Raw genomic sequence first — 20,340 nt, forward strand, 5'->3', positions numbered from 1 at the left:
ATTTAGGGTTCAGGTACCTCTGCACTCTGCTGCTGCAGACTGCTCAGTTCCCTCTGGTACAGGTCTGCAGCGTTGGGGTAAACGTCTGGCAGCTGAGCGTCAGGGTTCATCAGCTCCTCCACCGTTCTCTCTGGTTCTCCTGCTCTGACTGCAGCGTTGATACGTTCCACTGCCTTCAACACTACACAGAACATCAACAATGGTGGAATGAAAACTACACATGGAGATGCAGAGAGGAAGAAGGTGTGTGTGAACGAGTGTATTCATACTCTTCAGGTAGCCTTCTGCAACCTCATTGGCCACGTGCACGCCGCTCTGCAACTCGTCCTTAGTCAGAGCTTCTCCTGGAGACGTCTGAGAGGGAAGAAATCCAGGTGGGATCATAATGAATATAATAGAATCCAGGTCAGATTATAATGAATATAATAGAATCCATCATTGCTCTATGATCCGTACCTGCTCTTTATTGTCCCTGTCGGCCTGCAGCTGTTTCAGGTACCAGCCTTTGTTCTGCGGCTGCAGGTTCTGAAGGCCCATGGCTCTGAGCGCCTCGTACAGCTGATCCTCGTTCCCGCTCAGCAGAGCCTCCTCAGCTGCTCTCAGAGCGTTGCTCACTGTGGGAGAAAGGTGGAGTTCAGCTGCGCCATGGAAACCCAGAGGAATGAGCAGATCGGTGAATGTGTCACGTACCGTTGACCTTGTTGGCGTTGCCCTGGATTTCAGCCTGAGTGAGGAGCTCGTCGTAGACGTCTCTCTCTGCGTCGGCATTTTCCATTTGCTGCAGAGGCAGAGCGACATGAATGTGAACAGGAATAATAATGAAAAGTTTACTAAAGTTAACAGCGCTGAACTTCCCCTCAGTAAAACATCTTTTCCTTTAAACAGACATTTTAAATCCTGACTCTAGGTGTATTTCCTGAAGTGAGACCCGTCAGGAGGATGAAGTGATTATTTCTCTCTGACGTCAGTTTGCCTTTAATTAAATGAACATTTTTCAGTCTCTAGAGGAAAATGCACCTCAGGCCACAATTATTCATTTCAGCTCATCTGAGACGTGCTCCCTCCGTTACTGACGTGTCATCGTACCCGTTTGCGTGAGCTGGCAACCTTCGCTCCCTTGGCCTGGTACAGCGTGTCGTGGTACTGGCGAGCAGAGTTGGAATCCAGGTTGACCAGCATGGCGTTGGGGTTCTCCATGGCAGCCAGCGTGCCCTCTGGTACGCCGTGGTCGATGGCGTCATTGATGGCGATCACAGCAGCGTGTACTGAGAGTGGAAGAGAAGACTTGTGAGGTTTGAATGTTGGTTTTACTTTACTGATACTTGTTCTGAATATTAATATCAGATATATTTCATCTTACTGCACACACAGACATACACACGCAAATACACACACACACACAAAATCACAGACACACAGACACACACACACACACACACATCAACCTTTAATTAAATCTGGTTTCATCTGTAGTTAAAGTGTAACAGGAAGTAGTTTTAAGTGTCTTTTTTCTACAGATTTAATATATAATGAGCTCTACAAATAAAAGTGAATATATAACTTTAACTTTTGAAAACATCCATTTACATCTCTCTTATATGAATGAAAACATTAACACAGAAAATAACTGAGTAAAAAGTGAATCTAATCTTTAAAGGTGTGAAGATTTAAAAAATCGGAGTATTTATATATCACAGACTTAAATAAATGTTTTATTCTAATCATCATCATTATTATTAATGATAATAATAATTACTATCATTATAATGATTACTATTATTATTATCATTCGTCGGCTCTCAGCTGATTAAAATGATGAAACCAGATGTGTTTAAACATTGAACCCCCCCCCCCCCCCCCGTGACATCTGAGCCTCACATGCAGCTTCATCCACCGACAGCTCATTGGCCAGGATCCCACCAATCTTGCTGAAGGCCGGCATCTGGATTCCATACTTCTCCAGCTCGCTCTTCATGTTGTTGATCTCCTCCTCTGCAGAAGGAACAGATCCGTGGAGAGGGGAGTGAGACAAACTCTAACGACTCCCACACTTCCAGAAGCTCCTCCGCTCTCAGGCGGGTTTTACTCGCAGCAGACTGACGCTGCTGTCAGACGCAATCTGCTGCTTCGCATGTGAAACACAAACTGCAGAGACTGGACACACAACAGGAACTGGAAGGTTCTTTAACTTCATGTTCATTTGAGCAACATGGGGACAGGAGCTCTGGGTTTAAAGGTTTAACTGGGACAGACTCATGTTCAGTCTTACCGGTGAAATCCACTTTTCCATACAGATCCTGGATCTGAGGAGCCAGGCCCAGTTTGAACAGGTACAGGCTGTAAAACATGACCCACAAACAACACATGAAGAAACACCACACAATCACAGACACACACAATTCATGTGACATGAACAATGTCAGTACATATATACACAAAACAGGCGCACAAACACCAGCCCTGTGCTTCTGCTCTTGACTTCCTGACGCTGCAGTAAAACACACTCCTTCCTTCAGAGTCTGCAGCTGTTCAGGTGCACACAGTCTGACGTGTGAGGGATTCATCAGAGGCACTGGTTGGACTTCATGTGGCCCCTGAGGTTGTATCATGAGAGAGTACCTGAGTGCATGTATGCAGTAGATGCAGCGTGGCATGTTCTTTCTGTCATAGATGTCTGTGGTTTCTGGGTAGAAGATCTGAAACACAGGCAGAGAATCTGTGAGAGCGAAGCGGCGTGTTGCAGCATGTGAGTGATTCAGGATATTAGCTCATGGGAAGGATTTCACAATGTAAATGTGAATTCACGCCCTGTTAACGTCTCTGTGGAACAACTGATTCTCTGCTGAAGCTGAAAACTTCTCACCCCATTGAGACGAAAGTTGACAGGCTGGAAAACTCGCAGCAAAACGATCAGTAAAATATGTGTTGACTTATTTTAAAGTGAGTTAAAAAATCTACTGAGCTTCTTCAATGCATTTATAATCTAAATAGATTTTTTTCACTCCAGGAAGTCTGAGTTCATTTGACCTCAGTATGAAAATCAACTTGCACCGAATGGAAAACTTGTCTGAGGTCGACAGTCTGACCTGAATTGTTTTACATGGAAATATGGAAAACTGAGAATCCCTTGAATTCAATGAAGCTGCAGCTAATTTGTCACATTCATAGAAATCAGTCGTCTAAATATGTCTTGGAGTGAATCCATGAATGTTTGAAGATATTCTGGGTGCTGCTGACAAACCAACAGACCGATGTGAAAACAACCTTCATGGTAAAGTAACCATTGAAATGTCAGTGCCAACATTTCCTCTTATTTAAAGCAAATAAATATCTCATGTTTATAATGTCCATGTCGCCTGTTTAATTATATTTCAGCTCTGTTTCTTGATTCCTCCACAAGATGATTTACATCCTGTTCAACGTTAACGTTTCACAAACAGCTGAATAAAATAATTATTACCACCGGTCTGACCTCACGTTAACATGTGTGAGTGTTGGTGGAGACTCGCTCACCTTCGGCAGCCCCTTCTCAGACATGGCGTTGAGCCACTGGATGACGTTATCAGTGTGTCTGAAGTGGAGACCTGTGGCCTGGAGGAGAGAACACACACACACAGACAGACACAGAGACACAGACACACACAGAGACAGAGACACACACACAGAGACACACAGAGACACACACACAGAGACACACAGAGACACACAGAGACACACACACAGAGACACACAGACACACACACACACACACACACACACACACACAGAATAAAGTGTCAGTAAAGACTCTGGACATTTGTAGAATGTCTAAACTTTAAATTATTTAAATCTTTTTTAGCTATCAGAGACATGTCCTGTGACTCTGGTTCTACAGCTACGTCACTTTTTCTCTTCCCTCTGGGATTTAGTTTGAACACTTTGGAGCATTTGAGTGACACTTCCTGTCTCGGCTGAAACATGTTTCACTTTAAGGTGAACTGTCCCTTTTTTTATCCCTTTTAACATCTCAGCTTCCACCAAGTTTAGTCTAATAAATTTGGTCTTTTTATAATTCGACTCTAGCTTCCCAACATCTCAGTTTTTTATCGGCTCTAAAACTCTGGAGTCGTGAGACGGATCTGAAGAAGAGGAGTTTTCAAATGAAGCCTCAGTGATGATAAACACGGAACACAGGTTTTCACCTTGTAGCGTGTTTGCTCGCGGTCGTAGATCTTCTTCAGGGAGACGGTTCGTGGGGCAAAGAAGTTTCCCAGTTTGGCCAGATAGACGCCGTTCCTTAGCCCCTCCTCCAGCTCTGTGGTGGGAGGTAACTCCTCGTCCAGACACGCCTCCATCCACCTGTGGGCGGAGCACAGATGACGACTGTGGTTCAAACCATTTCATCTGCGGTGGTAGAAGATCTCAGTGTGTGTGTGCTGCACTTAACACGTGTTAGTTACTGATGAAACATACATGTTCATTTTAACAGAGAACAGACTGAAGCTAACAAATGTACGTATAAGATATAACAAACGTGTGTGTGTGTGTGTGTGTCACGTTGAACGGATTGAATTTCCTGTAAGTCGGACGTTAGAGGAGATGATGTATGTGACCTGTCAGAGGAGAGAGAGTGGGTTTGTCCAACCAATCAGAAACATGGACGAGACAAGTGGACCAATCACAGCTGTTGCATTCAGGTTCACATTTACATTTCTATGGTGTCGCAGGATACGTGGTTATGACAAACCTACGTTGTCGATTCAACAAACTCACAAGCAACAGATTCAACCGATGTTTTTATTCGGTCGTGATGCAACATCTGTCTGATTTTCATTAGTTTGAAAAGTGTTAGTGAGTAAATGTAAATATCAACATGCGGCTATAATGACTAACGTGAAGTTACCGAGACGATGAAGCTAAACGAAGCGGAGACTTTCACTCAGAGCCGGACCTGTTCCTACAGAACTGTGTCATACGTGTGGAATGTATTCAACGCTGCTTTTATCTGTGACACCACAACATTTATAACATGATTCTGAACCGATGCAGCCAACCCGACCTGTAGTAACCTCTCCTCCTGAACACACAGTTCCCAGCATTCCTCGTGTTTGACTTCTCTGTGGTTCTGTGGAGTCACATTCCTGCTGTGAGTCCATGTCAGACACTCACATCGTCTCTGATCAGGACCTTCACCAGATTCTGTCCCTGGAAACAGATCTGCACTTCAGAACAGAAGCTGTTTAGACTTTATTTTCCTTCAGCTCAACCAACTACTTCCAAACTGGTGACTTTCAGATTTCTCTGCATTTTCACTGAAGCAGTTTTCAGACATGAGCTGAAGTGTGAAATCTACAGCTGCAGCACAAAGTCACAATGATGACATCATCTACAAACTTCTAGAAGTATGAGTCACTGAAAGAGAAAAGTTTTCCCTAATGAAGTTCAGTGTGAGAATCATAGTAAGAAAAAACTTTCCTTATATTTTGTTACCGAGTTTAAATGAAACATGTGGCACATTAAACATCAGCTGTGATTATGAAAAGTTTAACTTTGACTCTGAGGAATTTCACAGTGAGGTCAAACGTGAACTTTAGTAAAAGTCAAACAGCTTCTTTTCATGTGCTGAGAAAACTCTCATTCTTCTGTAAGTGAGAAACATCCTGAGAGACTCGAACATTCCAGACAGACCCAACACACACACACACACACACACACACACACACACACACACACACACACACACACACACACACACACACACACACACACACACACACACACACAGCTGAAACAACTTCCCTCCCAGGAAGTGGTGACAGGCCGGCTATTCAGGTCCCAGGCCCGAGCCGAGCCGGGCCCGCCCAGCAGGAACAAGCCCCCACTGTCAGTGCAGCAGTGAAAGGCTCCATGAAGACTAACGGCTCCTGTATCAGGCGACACACCCTTTCCAGCACAAACACAGACACACCCTCACTGAACCAGGACGGCAGCTATAAATGGGATTTTACAACGACGACTGGATTCCACCTACATTAGAAGAGCGGATAATAAATGTCAAGATATGATTACAATAATTACAATAAAAATGGCAATATGTATGGAGTATGAAAACCTTGTGTGGAATGTGCCCGATTAATAAAAACTATGTGAATGATGATGGAACGAACAAACACATCAAACCAGCAGCCAAAAGAGAAGAGTTCACATCTTCCTCATCGTGCAGATCGGTGGAGATATGGACTTTTTTAACAGTTACAATATGAGAAATGAACTATACTGCCCCACAGAGCCAGACTGCAGGAACTACACATTTAATCAAAGTTTATGAGAGCAAACTTTTAACATTTTTAAATCTATAGTTTCAACACGAGGCAGAAATTAAACTCACGAAATCACGAACACAGAAAACGCAAGAAAACCGAACCCAACCTGTCAAAACTAAAGTCCCCCCAGTTATAAGTACAGATTATATAAAATAACGTGATAACATATTGAACGTCTACTTTGATTTTTTAATTTGGTCCATGTCCCATCTGCTTACATGGAGAAGGAGGGGATTCAGATCTATACTGCAGCCAGCCACCAGGGGGCGATCGAGATCATTTGGCTTCACCTTAGTGATCTTTATTTACCGTCTATGGACGAAACTAACAGGACACAACATTAGTTATTCTACACAGTCGACAGGTGGAAACACCAGGAATCATGAGCAGGAAGCTGGAGTCAGCGTCGGAGGTCAGAGGTCAATCTCATAGGAAGAGTCTACTACTGAGCTCCGCCTCCCGATGAAAGACTCCACCTCCTGCAGCTTCTCACTGATGATGCAGTGCAGACACACTGAGGCTGGATGGATCCGTTCTGTGAACAGTAAAAATTGTTCTTCCTGTTTTCCAGGTTTCAGGCTGAGCTGCTTCCTCCACAGTTTGATAACAGATGATCTGATAGGAGCTGCAGTTCTCTGGTCGCTCGCAGGGAGCAGCCTCGTGTTTCATTTACTTCATTGTTTAGAAAAGTTGGGTCAGAGCTCTATGAGACAATGTGAGGAAACATGAGCTGTTATTCACTGATCATCGGGATTCAAATGACACGATGACATGAGATGTGCAGCCAGTGAAACATGCCGACGAGGAAACAATGCTTTGAATATGGAAATTATGGAAATCATTCAATCCATTGAAACTACACACCTCGATTTCACCTCAATTTTAATTCAGGGTTCTGGATTTATCTGTCCATAAAAAAAACACATAAGTCTATTTTGTGTATTATCATATTTTGTGGTCTTAAAAACAAGAATATTGCCGTTTTAATACAAATTCTGTTGGACTAAAAGTTTAGTTATGTTATTTAGAAGGTTTGACATCTAATGAGTCAAATTGGCGACTTGGCAGATATATCGGTAAAATAATTTTCTTATACACTAATATCGGTAACGATTCGGTCGAGCTTGACCATCATTAGATTAATGGACTCGACAATAGTTGAGTGAGAGGTTGGTGTAAAACACAGATTTACCAGGAGAACCTGATACCAACATGTGAAATGAACCCACCAGTAAACCTGATGATAAAGTCGGACCAAAACTATGACGAGGACAAACGTGGTGTTTTTACACAGCAGAGGGCTGAAATGAGGGAGGTCACATGACCCCTCAGTTCACAAAGCTTCTTTTCAACAGGATCATGTTGCTGCTTTATTAAACAAGTGGGAAAAAGGAGGAGGAACGAAAGTTCACAGCTGGAAAGAAAATCGTGTGTCTTATCTGCAGCAGCACAGAGTCGACGTACAGAGTCGACGTACAGATACGATCTGTGTCCTGTTTCCTTCCATCATAATGAGAACTTAATAGACTCAATCAAAACATTTGTGTTTAAACTGTACAAGAAGGAACAAAGATAAAAACACGATGTGAATGTGAAGCAGAGTTTGATGAACAAACACACGATGAATGAAAGATGACAAAAGATGAGTGAAGGCCAACTTTCCCATTTCATGCTTTACTGCATCACTGGAATCTGAGCACCAGCTGACCTTGTCCACCTCGTCCCTCTCGTCCCCCTCCTCCCCCTCCTCCCTCTAGTCCCCTCGTCCCTCTAGTCCCCTCGTCCCCCTCTAGTCCCCTCGTCCCTCTCGTCCCCTCCTCCCTCTAGTCCCCTCGTCCCCCTCCTCCCTCTAGTCCCCTCGTCCCTCTCGTCCCCTCATCCCCCTCTGCCCCTCATCCCCTCCTCCCTCTAGTCCCCTCGTCCCTCTCGTCCCCTCGTCCCTCATCCCTCTAGTAACTCTAGTCCCCCTCATCCCCCTCCTCCCTCTAGTCCCCTCGTCCCTCTCGTCCCCTCCTCCCTCTCGTCCCCCTCCTCCCTCTAGTCACTCTCGTCCCTCTCGTAACTCTAGTCCCCCTCATCCCTTCGTCCACCTCTTCCTCTCGTCCTTCTCCTCCCTCTCGTCCCCTAGTCGAGCAGCGCCTCAACCAAAGTTTTGTTCCTGAGCTGTGACGGGGATCAGAACAGGAAGTTACTCTGAGTCTCAGGTTTCACAGACAGGTGAGAGGAGGAGGGGCGGGGTCAGGGCGCTACCTGCAGGGCCTTTATGGAGCTATGATCTCTCTCTCTCTCTCTCTCTCTCTCTCTCTCTCTCTCTCTCTCTCCTCTCTCTGTCTCTCTCTCGCTCTCTCTCTCTCTCTCTCTCTCTCTCTCTCTCTCTCTCTCTCTCTCTCTCTCTCTCTCTCTCTCTCTCTCTCCACTGTGACTCATGCTTCCTGGTGTCTGAGGCGTTGGTGCCTCCAGATCTAACAGAGCTCATCAGACTTTGACTCGATTACTTGGTTCTTTTTTCTTTTCAGACGAGCATCACGTCCTGATTTTTGATCTTTTCCACTTTGTTTCTCTGTGTGGTGTCAATAAAGTTTCCAGAGACGGTCTCACTGATGGGTGGTGTTTTATTTACATCTTGATAATTACCAGCAGCTCTTACAAATCCTGCTTCCTCTGTTCATTTATAACATGAAATGAGACCAGAGCAGTGAATTCAGAGGATCAATAATCAATTGATTATTTATTACAATGTATTTCTGCAGAAATCATGATATTTTGGCAGGTTTCTGGTGACGGACAGGAAGGACGAGTTTAATCTACTGACTGAAGAAGCTGTTTAAACTCTACGAGATAATCCAACAACACACACGCACACATTCACTCACAACACACACGCACACATTCACTCACAACACACACACACAACAAAGTCTCACACTCACAACACACACACACTATGACCTCATCCTCTGTTACATCAAAGCAAGAAGGAGAAAATAACTTTCTATAATCGTCTCGAAGAGCCAATAAAACACCAGCGTGCCGTCAGCGAGGAGGAAACCTGGCCAATCACAGGTCAACCCTGCTGTCACCACGGCAACACGCAATGAGTTTACCTGGATAGTTTTACATTCCGATAAAAAAAACTCTAAAACGTATTAAAACTCAAATGCAAAGACGGAGGCAGAAAAGTCTCATTAATAAAACTAATTTGACACAACATACGTCTGACCAATGAGAACAGAGGGGAGCAGCTGACCAATCAGAGCAGACCTTATCAGTTGGGGGTCTTAAAGAGACAGGAGCTAAAACTGTGAGGAGTTTTATTCTGTTTGATTATTTAACGTAAAAGATCTTAACAGTTCGCACAAAGAATCACAAACTCTAATTGTGTTGATGATCCTGACGTGACGCTGGACTTTATGGGATTTATGGGATCAAAGTCTGACTATTTGAAAAAAGCCATAATGTTGGTTATAATCAGACCATCAGATAAATGGAGGGATGATAAAACACTGAGTAATCATTGAAATATAATTTCCATTGATACAAATGTGTAACTGAACAGAATATTTACAGTGATATTTATCATTATCGACTGATATGAACATTTGTATCTTGATATAATATTCAGACATATCTCCAATCTCTGAATCTTACAATCCTTCTAAAATAATTTACTTCAAAACAACATAACGGCCACACAGCGTTCCTCCTTTCTCTCAAAGCTGAAACTTTGATGAAACGTTAGCGAGAAACCCGTCATCTGCAAAATTCACAGTAAACGATAATTAGACTGTGTGCTGTAAATAAACCTGGATGTGAACCACCCGGACAGAGACTCTGCTCCGTCAGTGGCAAAGGAAGAAAGAACAAGTCTGATCCAACTGTTTTAAAACTAAATAAAAAGTTATCAGATATAAATCATAAAATATCCCCGGAACAAACATTCTATAGAATCTTCTTCTCTGCTGAAGACAAATCTTCTTCCTCTGAGTCGTCAGACATGAATTAATCTGGTTCTCTGTGGAACCTCACATGGTCTCTGGGACATCACCCCAGAGACCACCACTGAACTGCTCCTGATGTCCCCGCAGACTGAAGCTGGAACCATCGATCACTGGGCAGGAAACATATCGGACAACGTTCCAGAGACGCAGAGTGAAGGAAGGACAGAAAGTCCCAGAATCTGAATTCAGTTTGATCAGAGACAAATAAAATGTATTTAATCCCAGTGAGTCAAAAACAGACGATCAACACTGATCATCTTCTTAAGTCACTACAAGACATTCTGCTGCATCACTGTCTGTCTCACTGTCTGTCCCACTGTCCACTGTCTGTCTCACTGTCTGTCTCACTGTCCACCTCTGTCTGTCTCGCTGTCTCACTGTCTGTCCACTGTCTGTCTCACTGTCTCACTGTCCACTGTCTGCTTCTCTCTGTCTCACTGTCTGTCTCACTGTCTTTCTCACTGTCCACTGTCTGTCCATCTCACTGTCTGTCCTACTGTCTGTCTCACTGCCTTTCTCACTGTCTCACTGTCCACTGTCTGCTTCTGTCTGTCTCACTGTCTCACTGCCTTTCTCACTGTCCATCTCACTGTCTGTCCTACTGTCTGTCTCACTGTCCACTGTGAACTTGCACCCCCCCCCCCCCACACACTCATTTACCATGTAAACTACTGTAGGTTGAAGTTGGTGAACCTGGAGGATTCGTCTCTTTCATCAGTTTGACTTTCAGATCTTTGGTTGGTTTAACAACATCTTATATGAAAAGAATAATGAAGACACAACATGTAGGGTTCAATGTGTCCTTTGTGTCCCTGTTCATTTACATTAGTCGTGATAACGCAGCAGTTACATGCAAATCAGAGCGATAACCTAGTTTGCATCTCATACTTCAAAGTCCAGAATGACTTTCTACGCTCAAACACACATGACAGTGACAGAGCCACAACATTCCTGCAGCTGCAGGACGCACAGGTACACACTCACACCCTGTGCGCACCTGTCACACACATTCCTGTCATTGCATCAACACACACAGACACATTCCTGTCATTCCATCAACACAACACAACACACATCACAACACACCTCCCCCAAAACACCCTGCAGGCTGCAGTGTTCCCCCACATGGTGCTCGGCCGACCTGACACCTGCAGAGGCAGCGTGGGACAGCAGCAGGACGTCAGGACCATGGTCAGGACCTAGTCAGGACCATGGTCAGGACGTCAGGAACATGGTCAGGACGTCAGGACCATGGTCAGGACCTAGTCAGGACCATGGTCAGGACGTCAGGACGTCAGGACGTCAGGACCATGGTCAGGACCTAGTCAGGACCATGGTCAGGACCTAGTCAGGACCATGGTCAGGACCTAGTCAGGAACATGGTCAGGACGTCAGGAACATGGTCAGGACCTAGTCAGGAACATGGTCAGGACCTAGTCAGGACCATGGTCAGGACGTCAGGACGTCAGGACCATGGTCAGGACCTAGTCAGGACCATGGTCAGGACGTCAGGAACATGGTCAGGACGTCAGGACGTCAGGACCATGGTCAGGACCTAGTCAGGAACATGGTCAGGACCTAGTCAGGACCATGGTCAGGACCTAGTCAGGAACATGGTCAGGACGTCAGGAACATGGTCAGGACCTAGTCAGGAACATGGTCAGGACCTAGTCAGGACCATGGTCAGGACGTCAGGACGTCAGGACCATGGTCAGGACCTAGTCAGGACCATGGTCAGGACCTAGTCAGGACCATGGTCAGGACGTCAGGACCATGATCAGGACCTAGTCAGGACCATGGTCAGGACCTAGTCAGGACCTAGTCAGGACCTAGACAGGACCATGGTCAGGACGTCAGGACCATGGTCAGGACGTCAGGACCATGGTCAGGATGTCAGGACGTCAGGACCATGGTCAGGACGTCAGGACCATGGTCAGGACGTCAGGACGACAGGACCATGGTCAGGACGACAGGACCATGGTCAGGATGTCAGGACGTCAGGACGACAGGACCATGGTCAGGACGACAGGACCATGGTCAGGACGACAGGACCATGGTCAGGATGTCAGGACGTCAGGACGACAGGACCATGGACAGGACGACAGGACCATGGTCAGGACGTCAGGAACATGGTCAGGACGTCAGGACGTCAGGACCATGGTCAGGACCTAGTCAGGACCATGGTCAGGACGTCAGGAACATGGTCAGGACGTCAGGACGTCAGGACCATGGTCAGGACCTAGTCAGGAACATGGTCAGGACGTCAGGACGTCAGGACCATGGTCAGGACCTAGTCAGGAACATGGTCAGGACGTCAGGACCATGGTCAGGACCTAGTCAGGACCATGGTCAGGACCTAGTCAGGACCATGGTCAGGACGTCAGGACCATGGTCAGGACCTAGTCAGGACCATGGTCAGGACGTCAGGAACATGGTCAGGACCTAGTCAGGACCATGGTCAGGACGTCAGGACCTAGACAGGACCATGGTCAGGACCATGGTCAGGACATCAGGACCATGGTCAGGACATCAGGACGACAGGACCATGGTCAGGATGTCAGGACCTCAGGACGACAGGACCATGGTCAGGATGTCAGGACGTCAGGATGTCAGGACGTCAGGACCATGGTCAGGACATCAGGACCATGGTCAGGACATCAGGACGACAGGACCATGGTCAGGATGTCAGGACGTCAGGACCATGGTCAGGACGTCAGGACGACAGGACTATGGTCAGGATGTCAGGACGTCAGGACGACAGGACCATGGTCAGGACGTCAGGACGACAGGACCATGGTCAGGACGTCAGGATCACCAGTGACACTGACTCTGCTGCAGGTTTTCATTTTGGTTGACTGGAAAAATGTTGTAGATTTTTCTGCTGGTGATTTACACAAACACAGTGGGACACAAAGTTCCAGGACTCTGTCTCCACAGCTCTGAAAGTGTCTCTGGCAGCACAGGGAGACACGTCTGCTGGAGGACAGACTGTTAATCACTCCAGGAATTTCCTCAACATCACAGATAAGGACAGAGAAGACGAGGATGTGTTGAGACAAACGCTTCTTCATCAGAGCTTAAACCCTCAATAAACCAGAGGACGCACACCGGAACCTGTTGCTATGACAACTGTGGGTTTCTGTGGCAACAGTCAGAGATTCTACAATCAACAGGGCCTGAGTCACTTCCTGTCTCACACAATACTTCCTCTTTTGAATCAGCGAGCGCGGCGACTGCAGAGTCTCTTAAAGCAAACACACACACACTGAGCGATGACATCACTAATGTCCACTGACTGAGTGACATCACAGACATGCAGCCAATAGGAGTCCAGCCTCTTACCTCTTGGCCTCCTCCAGGTGACACAGGTACTCGTAGGCCATGTTCTGCTGCCGCTGCTCGTCCATCTCCTCGGCCGTGAGACGCTCCACAGCATCCAGGACAGCTGGAGACAAACCAGAGACACTTTGACTAAACTGTCCAATCATGAGGACAAGAGAAACTCTGCATCTTCATCAAGTTACAGAACATCAGCAGAAACAAGAGCTGATGTATTCATATTTCTACCAAGAAAGACTGTCTGTCTGTCTGTCTGTCTGTCTGTCTGTCTCTCTCTGTCTGTCTGTCTGTCTGTCTGTCTCTCTGTCTGTCTGTCTGTCTCTCTGTCTGTCCATCTCTCTGTTTCTCTCTGTCTGTCTGTCTGTCTGTCTGTCTCTCTCTGTCTGTCTCTGTCTGTCTGTCTGTCTCTCTGTCTGTCTCTGTCTCTCTGTCTGTGTCTCTCTCTCTCTGTCTGTCTGTCTGTCTGTCTGTCTCTCTGTCTGTCTGTCTGTCCGTCTCTCTGTTTCTCTCTGTCTGTCTCTCTGTCTGTGTCTGTCTCTCTGTCTGTGTCTCTCTCTCTCTGTCTGTCTGTCTGTGTCTGTCTGTCTCTCTGTCTGTGTCTGTCTCTCTGTCTGTCTGTCTCTCTCTGTCTGTCTGTCTGTCCGTCTCTCTGTTTCTCTCTGTCTGTCTCTCTGTCTCTGTCTGTCTGTCTGTCTGTCTGTGTCTGTCTGTCTGTCTGTCTGTGTCTGTCTGTCTGTGTCTGTCTCTCTCTGTCTGTCTGTCTGTCCGTCTCTCTGTTTCTCTCTGTCTGTGTCTGTCTCTCTCTCTCTGTCTGTCTGTCTGTGTCTGTCTGTCTGTGTCTGTCTCTCTGTCTCTCTGTCTGTGTCTGTCTCTCTGTCTGTGTCTGTCTCTCTGTCTCTCTGTCTGTGTCTGTCTCTCTGTCTGTGTCTGTCTCTCTGTCTGTCTCTGTCTGTCTGTCTGTCTGTTTCTCTCTGTCTGTCTCTCTGTTTCTCTCTGTCTGTCTCTCTCTGTCTGTCTGTCTGTCCGTCTCTCTGTTTCTCTCTGTCTGTCTCTCTGTTTCTCTCTGTCTGTCTCTGTCTGCCTCTCTGTTTCTCTCTGTCTGTCTCTGTTTCTCTCTCTCTGTCTGTCTCTGTCTGTCTGTCTCTCTCTGTCTGTCTCTCTCTGTCTGCCTGTCTCTGTCTCTCTGATGACTTCATATCTTTATAACATGTAAAGTGGACGCAGCAGCTCTTTGTCTGTAGATGACAGAGTTTCACTGAAGACGTCACAGGTTTGATGCCGGTTTCTGCTCCTGACTGGTGCAGGGGGGGGGGTCCCCCCTGTTTCCTGTCAGGTGAGATCTGACTGTGGATCAGCAGCAGGTAAATCCTGATCTCAACTTAAACTCCCTTGATGTGATATAAAGATCCCAGCGGACAAGCAGCTGAGTACAGCTGCATTAACTGAGTGTCTCAGGCCTCTTCCTCTTCCTCTTCGGCCTCTTCCTCCTCTCAATCTCTGGTAGAGAAGGCGGAAGTCATAATGAGGCTGGACTCGTGCTGTCTCACGTCTAAACTTTTCTGCTCTTTTCTGCACTTGTGGCTCGTCGGGAGGATCCGGATCAGAAGCGGACCCTGATCCGGATCCTCCCGTGTGGACAGAAGTGGACCCGGAGTGTGAAAGGGAGAGAAGTGAACTTACAGCCGTATCTGGGCCGGAGCCCGTCCGTCTCCTCTGAAGCTGACATCCTCCTGCGTCTCTGCGCGTCCTCGTTCCGCTTCACGCACTTTGACGCACGGTCCCGGAGCGTGTGGCTCGTGGACGCGGAGCTGAAACCGTGTGAAAGGGACAGAAACGGGTCCGAGCTGCGGGTCCGAGCTGCGGCTCCTCCGGTTCCTGCTGCTGCTCAGAGAGACGTTCTCCTTCAGACCTCCTGATGTCACTGGGTGTGTTCCTCTGATCCACAAGTCTGCGTTCAAGGAAGCGGACTCTGCGGCCGCTGCGCCCCCTGCTGCCTGCTCGGGGCGCTGCAGGGCCCTGGGGGGCCCTGAGGGGCCCCACATGGGCTCCTGGCCCTTCACGGTGCCAAGAGAAATGATAAATTCATACATTCATTGTGTGACCTCACAGTTTCATTCAACCAAACGTTAGCAGCTGAAATATTCTTCATTCGTTTATTTTCATTTTAAAACAATAAAGACGATTGAAGGTTTGCACAGAAGAGACGACGGCTGTGAACCATCAGAAGGGAAACATCAGGATCCAGGAACATCTGCAGCAGCGCTGGTCCACACGCTCCCGTCACAGGTTCCTATTCCGTCTGAAGTGAATTCCTGACCTGGAGATTTATCTCTAAACCAGTTTTATACGTTTATATTATGAGTCATAAATACAAACTGATATTTATGAGTGAATGGGATTTGGTGCAGTTTGATTGAAGTTGGTTCTTTCAGGTGTGAACTTTACTAAGTTTCATTTGGAGTTAATAATCGTCCTTGAGTCTGTGTTGATTCTCAGTCGTCATCTCGGTGTCTTCAGAGGACGTTTCAGCTTCTTCACTTCTGACCGACTGAAGGTTTAACCTCTGTGAGTCTGAACCTGTGGAAGCGGAGATGTCAACCTAACACTGGTGATCACGATGACAGCTGAAGAGAACTTCTGGAGAAGTCACAGTTTTTCATCTTCTCTGAGCGTCGGTGTTTTTTTGACGTGTTAGTTTATTAGTTCATTTTGAACTGACTCTTAAGTATTATACACTAACACCATCAGTGGTCATATTTACTCCTTTAGTCTGTGATTCTGACAACAGCTGATTAAACATGACATCATTTCCTCCATAGACTGAGACACAAGGGAAATAAAACCTCAGAAACTTTATCAATACATTTATTTCTAAAATAAGATGATAAACTATCTCAAAACGTTTGAAGAATATGTTTTCCTCATGTTGGTTCTGTGTTGTATGTGTGACCACAGAACTGAAGCCAACATGTCCCAGATAGGAACGCTGCCATCTGGTGTTGATGACATCACAAGGAGCCAGAGTCTGCTGTCAGTCTCAGCTGTCAATCATCACGTCTCAGCTGTCAATCATCACGTCTCAGCCTGTTCTTACATCATCAATAACTAATCAATCAAATCAGAAACACTTGAACAAACATCAGTGAGAGAAGAACGACCTGAAATGACAGAAACATCTTTACAAACTTTTATTTAACGTCTCCTTTGATTTGTTAGTTTGGTCCATGTCCCATCTGCTAACATGGAGGAGGAGGGTTTATGATCTATACTGCAGCCAGACACCAGGGGGCGATACAGAAGATTTGTTTTTGCTGCAGTTGTAATGATGAACGAATTCCATTCAAATGACTCAGTGAGTAACACACACACACACACAGTAACACACACACACACACACACACACACACACAGTAACACACACACACACACACAGTAACACACAGTAACACACACACACACACAGTAACACACACACACACACACACAGTAACACACACACACAGTAACACACACACACACACACACACACACACACAGTAACACACACACACACACAGTAACACACAGTAACACACACACACACACAGTAACACACACACACACACACACAGTAACACACACACACAGTAACACACACACACACACACACAGTAACACACACACACAGTAACACACACACACACAGTAACACACACAGTAACACACACACACACACAGTAACACACACACACACACACACACAGTAACACACACACACACACAGTAACACACACACACACACACAGTAACACACACACACACACACACAGTAACACACACACACACAGTAACACACACACACAGTAACACAGTAACACACACAGTAACACAAACACACAGTAACACACACACACACACACACACAGTAACACACACACACACACAGTAACACACACACACACACACACACACAGTAACACACACACACACACACACACACACAGTAACACACACACACAGTAACACACACACACAGTAACACACACACACACACACACAGTAACACACACACACACACACAGTAACACACAGTAACACACACACACAGTAACACACACACACACACAGTAACACACACACACAGTAACACACACACACAGTAACACACACACACACACACACACAGTAACACACACACACACGCACACACACAGTAACACACACACACACACAGTAACACACAGTAACACACACACACACACACACACACACAGTAAGACACACACACACACACAGTAACACACACACACACACACACACACAGTAACACACACACACACAGTAACACACACACACACACACACAGTAACACACACACACACACACACACACAGTAACACACACACACACACACACAAAGTAACACACAGTAACACACACACACACACACACAGTAACACACACACACACACACACACACAGTAACACACACACACACACACACAGTAACACACACACACAGTAACACACACACACACACACAGTAACACACACACACACACACACAGTAACACACACACACAGTAACACACACACACACACACACACACAGTAACACACACACACACACACAGTAACACACACACACACACACACACACACAGTAACACACACACACACACACACACAGTAACACACACACACACACACACAGTAACACACACACACACACACACACACAGTAACACACACACACACACACAGTAACACACAGTAACACACACACACACACACACAGTAACACACACACACACACACACACACAGTAACACACACACACACACACAGTAACACACACGCACACACACACAGTAACACACACACACACACACACACAGTAACACACACACACAGTAACACACACACACACAGTAACACACAGTAACACACACACACACACACAGTAACACACACACAGTAACACACACACACACACAGTAACACACACACACACACACAGTAACACACACACACACACACACACAGTAACACACACACACACACACACACAGTAACACACACACACACGCACACACACAGTAACACACACACACACACAGTAACACACAGTAACACACACACACACACACACACAGTAAGACACACACACACACACAGTAACACACACACACACACACACACACACAGTAACACACACACACACACACACACACACAGTAACACACACACACACAGTAACACACACACACACACACACACACACAGTAACACACACACACACACACACACACAGTAACACACACACACACACACAAAGTAACACACAGTAACACACACACACACACACAGTAACACACACACACACACACACACACAGTAACACACACACACACACACAGTAACACACACACACAGTAACACACACACACACACACAGTAACACACACACACACACACACAGTAACACACACACACACACACAGTAACACACACACACACACACACACAGTAACACACACACACACACACACACACAGTAACACACACACACACACACACACAGTAACACACACACACACACACACACAGTAACACACACACACACACACACACACAGTAACACACACACACACACACACAGTAACACACAGTAACACACACACACACACACACAGTAACACACACACACACACACACACAGTAACACACACACACACACACAGTAACACACACGCACACACACACAGTAACACACACACACACACACACACAGTAACACACACACACAGTAACACACACACACACAGTAACACACAGTAACACACACACACACACACACAGTAACACACACACAGTAACACACACACACACACAGTAACACACACACACACACACAGTAACACACACACACACACACACACAGTAACACACACACACACACACAGTAACACACACACACACACACACACAGTAACACACACACACACACACACAGTAACACACACACACACACACACACAGTAACACACACACACACACACTCCTCAGGCTATAATGTAAATCAATAAATGCTGAAGCTGTGAAACAGTTGAATCTCGTGTTTGTCTCCTCGGGGACGAATCTGTTTCCTGTGGGATCATCAAGTTATTAACAGCTTTAATAATTAAATACTTGTATATAAAGTCTATATAAAAAGATATTATAGGAACTGATTAATGAATGAAGACATTAACGTGAGGATGTGAATTACCGACTGGAGAGTATCACAGGCATCAGCTGTTTTCTGTGTTTCAACCTTTAACAGTTAAATCATCTGCATCTCTTTATGTTCCATTAATATCTGAGTCATCTGCTCAACATGGTTCCTCATCTACAATGTGACCTGAGTCATGTGACCCGAGTCATGTGACCCGAGTCATGTGACCCGAGTCACGTGACCTGTCACCTCACCTGTCTGCAGGTGTGGAACTGAATCACATTTAAGATTTCTGGACTTTTAAACTTTTACAGCAGCAGAAGAACAAACTGTGACCAACGTGCTGCATGTATTTATATAAATCATATAGTATATTATACAGTATATTATATATATCGTCAGTGTTGCTGCTGCACTCATCCATCTCCTTCATGTGAATGGTGCAGTGTTTGTTGGGCGGGGCTCTCCAGCTCCATATAAGCAGGAGCAGGTCTGTGGGTGGAGG

General features: G+C 45.9%; 1 protein-coding gene across 3 annotated transcripts in view; it reads right to left on the reverse strand.

The window, feature by feature from the left end:
• The window catches only part of iqgap1 (IQ motif containing GTPase activating protein 1), a 36,187-nt gene extending 20,604 nt beyond the window's left edge, over positions 1–15,583 (reverse strand). Inside the window, exons 1-12 of one of the 3 annotated variants that reach the window (XR_004613020.1) lie at positions 15,320–15,576; positions 13,643–13,745; positions 4,182–4,338; positions 3,514–3,591; positions 2,620–2,696; positions 2,270–2,337; positions 1,879–1,992; positions 1,087–1,265; positions 691–778; positions 457–614; positions 270–354; positions 18–181 (exon numbers count right to left, since the gene is read on the reverse strand). Coding sequence is in view for 1 of the 3 variants with exons in the window: in XM_034577750.1 (XP_034433641.1) it covers positions 18–181; positions 270–354; positions 457–614; positions 691–778; positions 1,087–1,265; positions 1,879–1,992; positions 2,270–2,337; positions 2,620–2,696; positions 3,514–3,591; positions 4,182–4,338; positions 13,643–13,745; positions 15,320–15,365 (1,317 nt within the window). In the remaining 2 variants the exon portion in view is untranslated. Of the gene's footprint in view, positions 1–17; positions 182–269; positions 355–456; positions 615–690; positions 779–1,086; positions 1,266–1,878; positions 1,993–2,269; positions 2,338–2,619; positions 2,697–3,513; positions 3,592–4,181; positions 4,339–5,754; positions 5,760–13,642; positions 13,746–15,319 lie in introns of those variants that run through there. The other 2 variants (XM_034577750.1, XM_034577763.1) reach the window with 2 other exon arrangements.
• Positions 15,584–20,340: the final 4,757 nt, after the last annotated feature.

This window comes from Hippoglossus hippoglossus, chromosome 3, assembly GCF_009819705.1.
Source record: "Hippoglossus hippoglossus isolate fHipHip1 chromosome 3, fHipHip1.pri, whole genome shotgun sequence".
Taxonomy (NCBI): domain Eukaryota; kingdom Metazoa; phylum Chordata; class Actinopteri; order Pleuronectiformes; family Pleuronectidae; genus Hippoglossus; species Hippoglossus hippoglossus.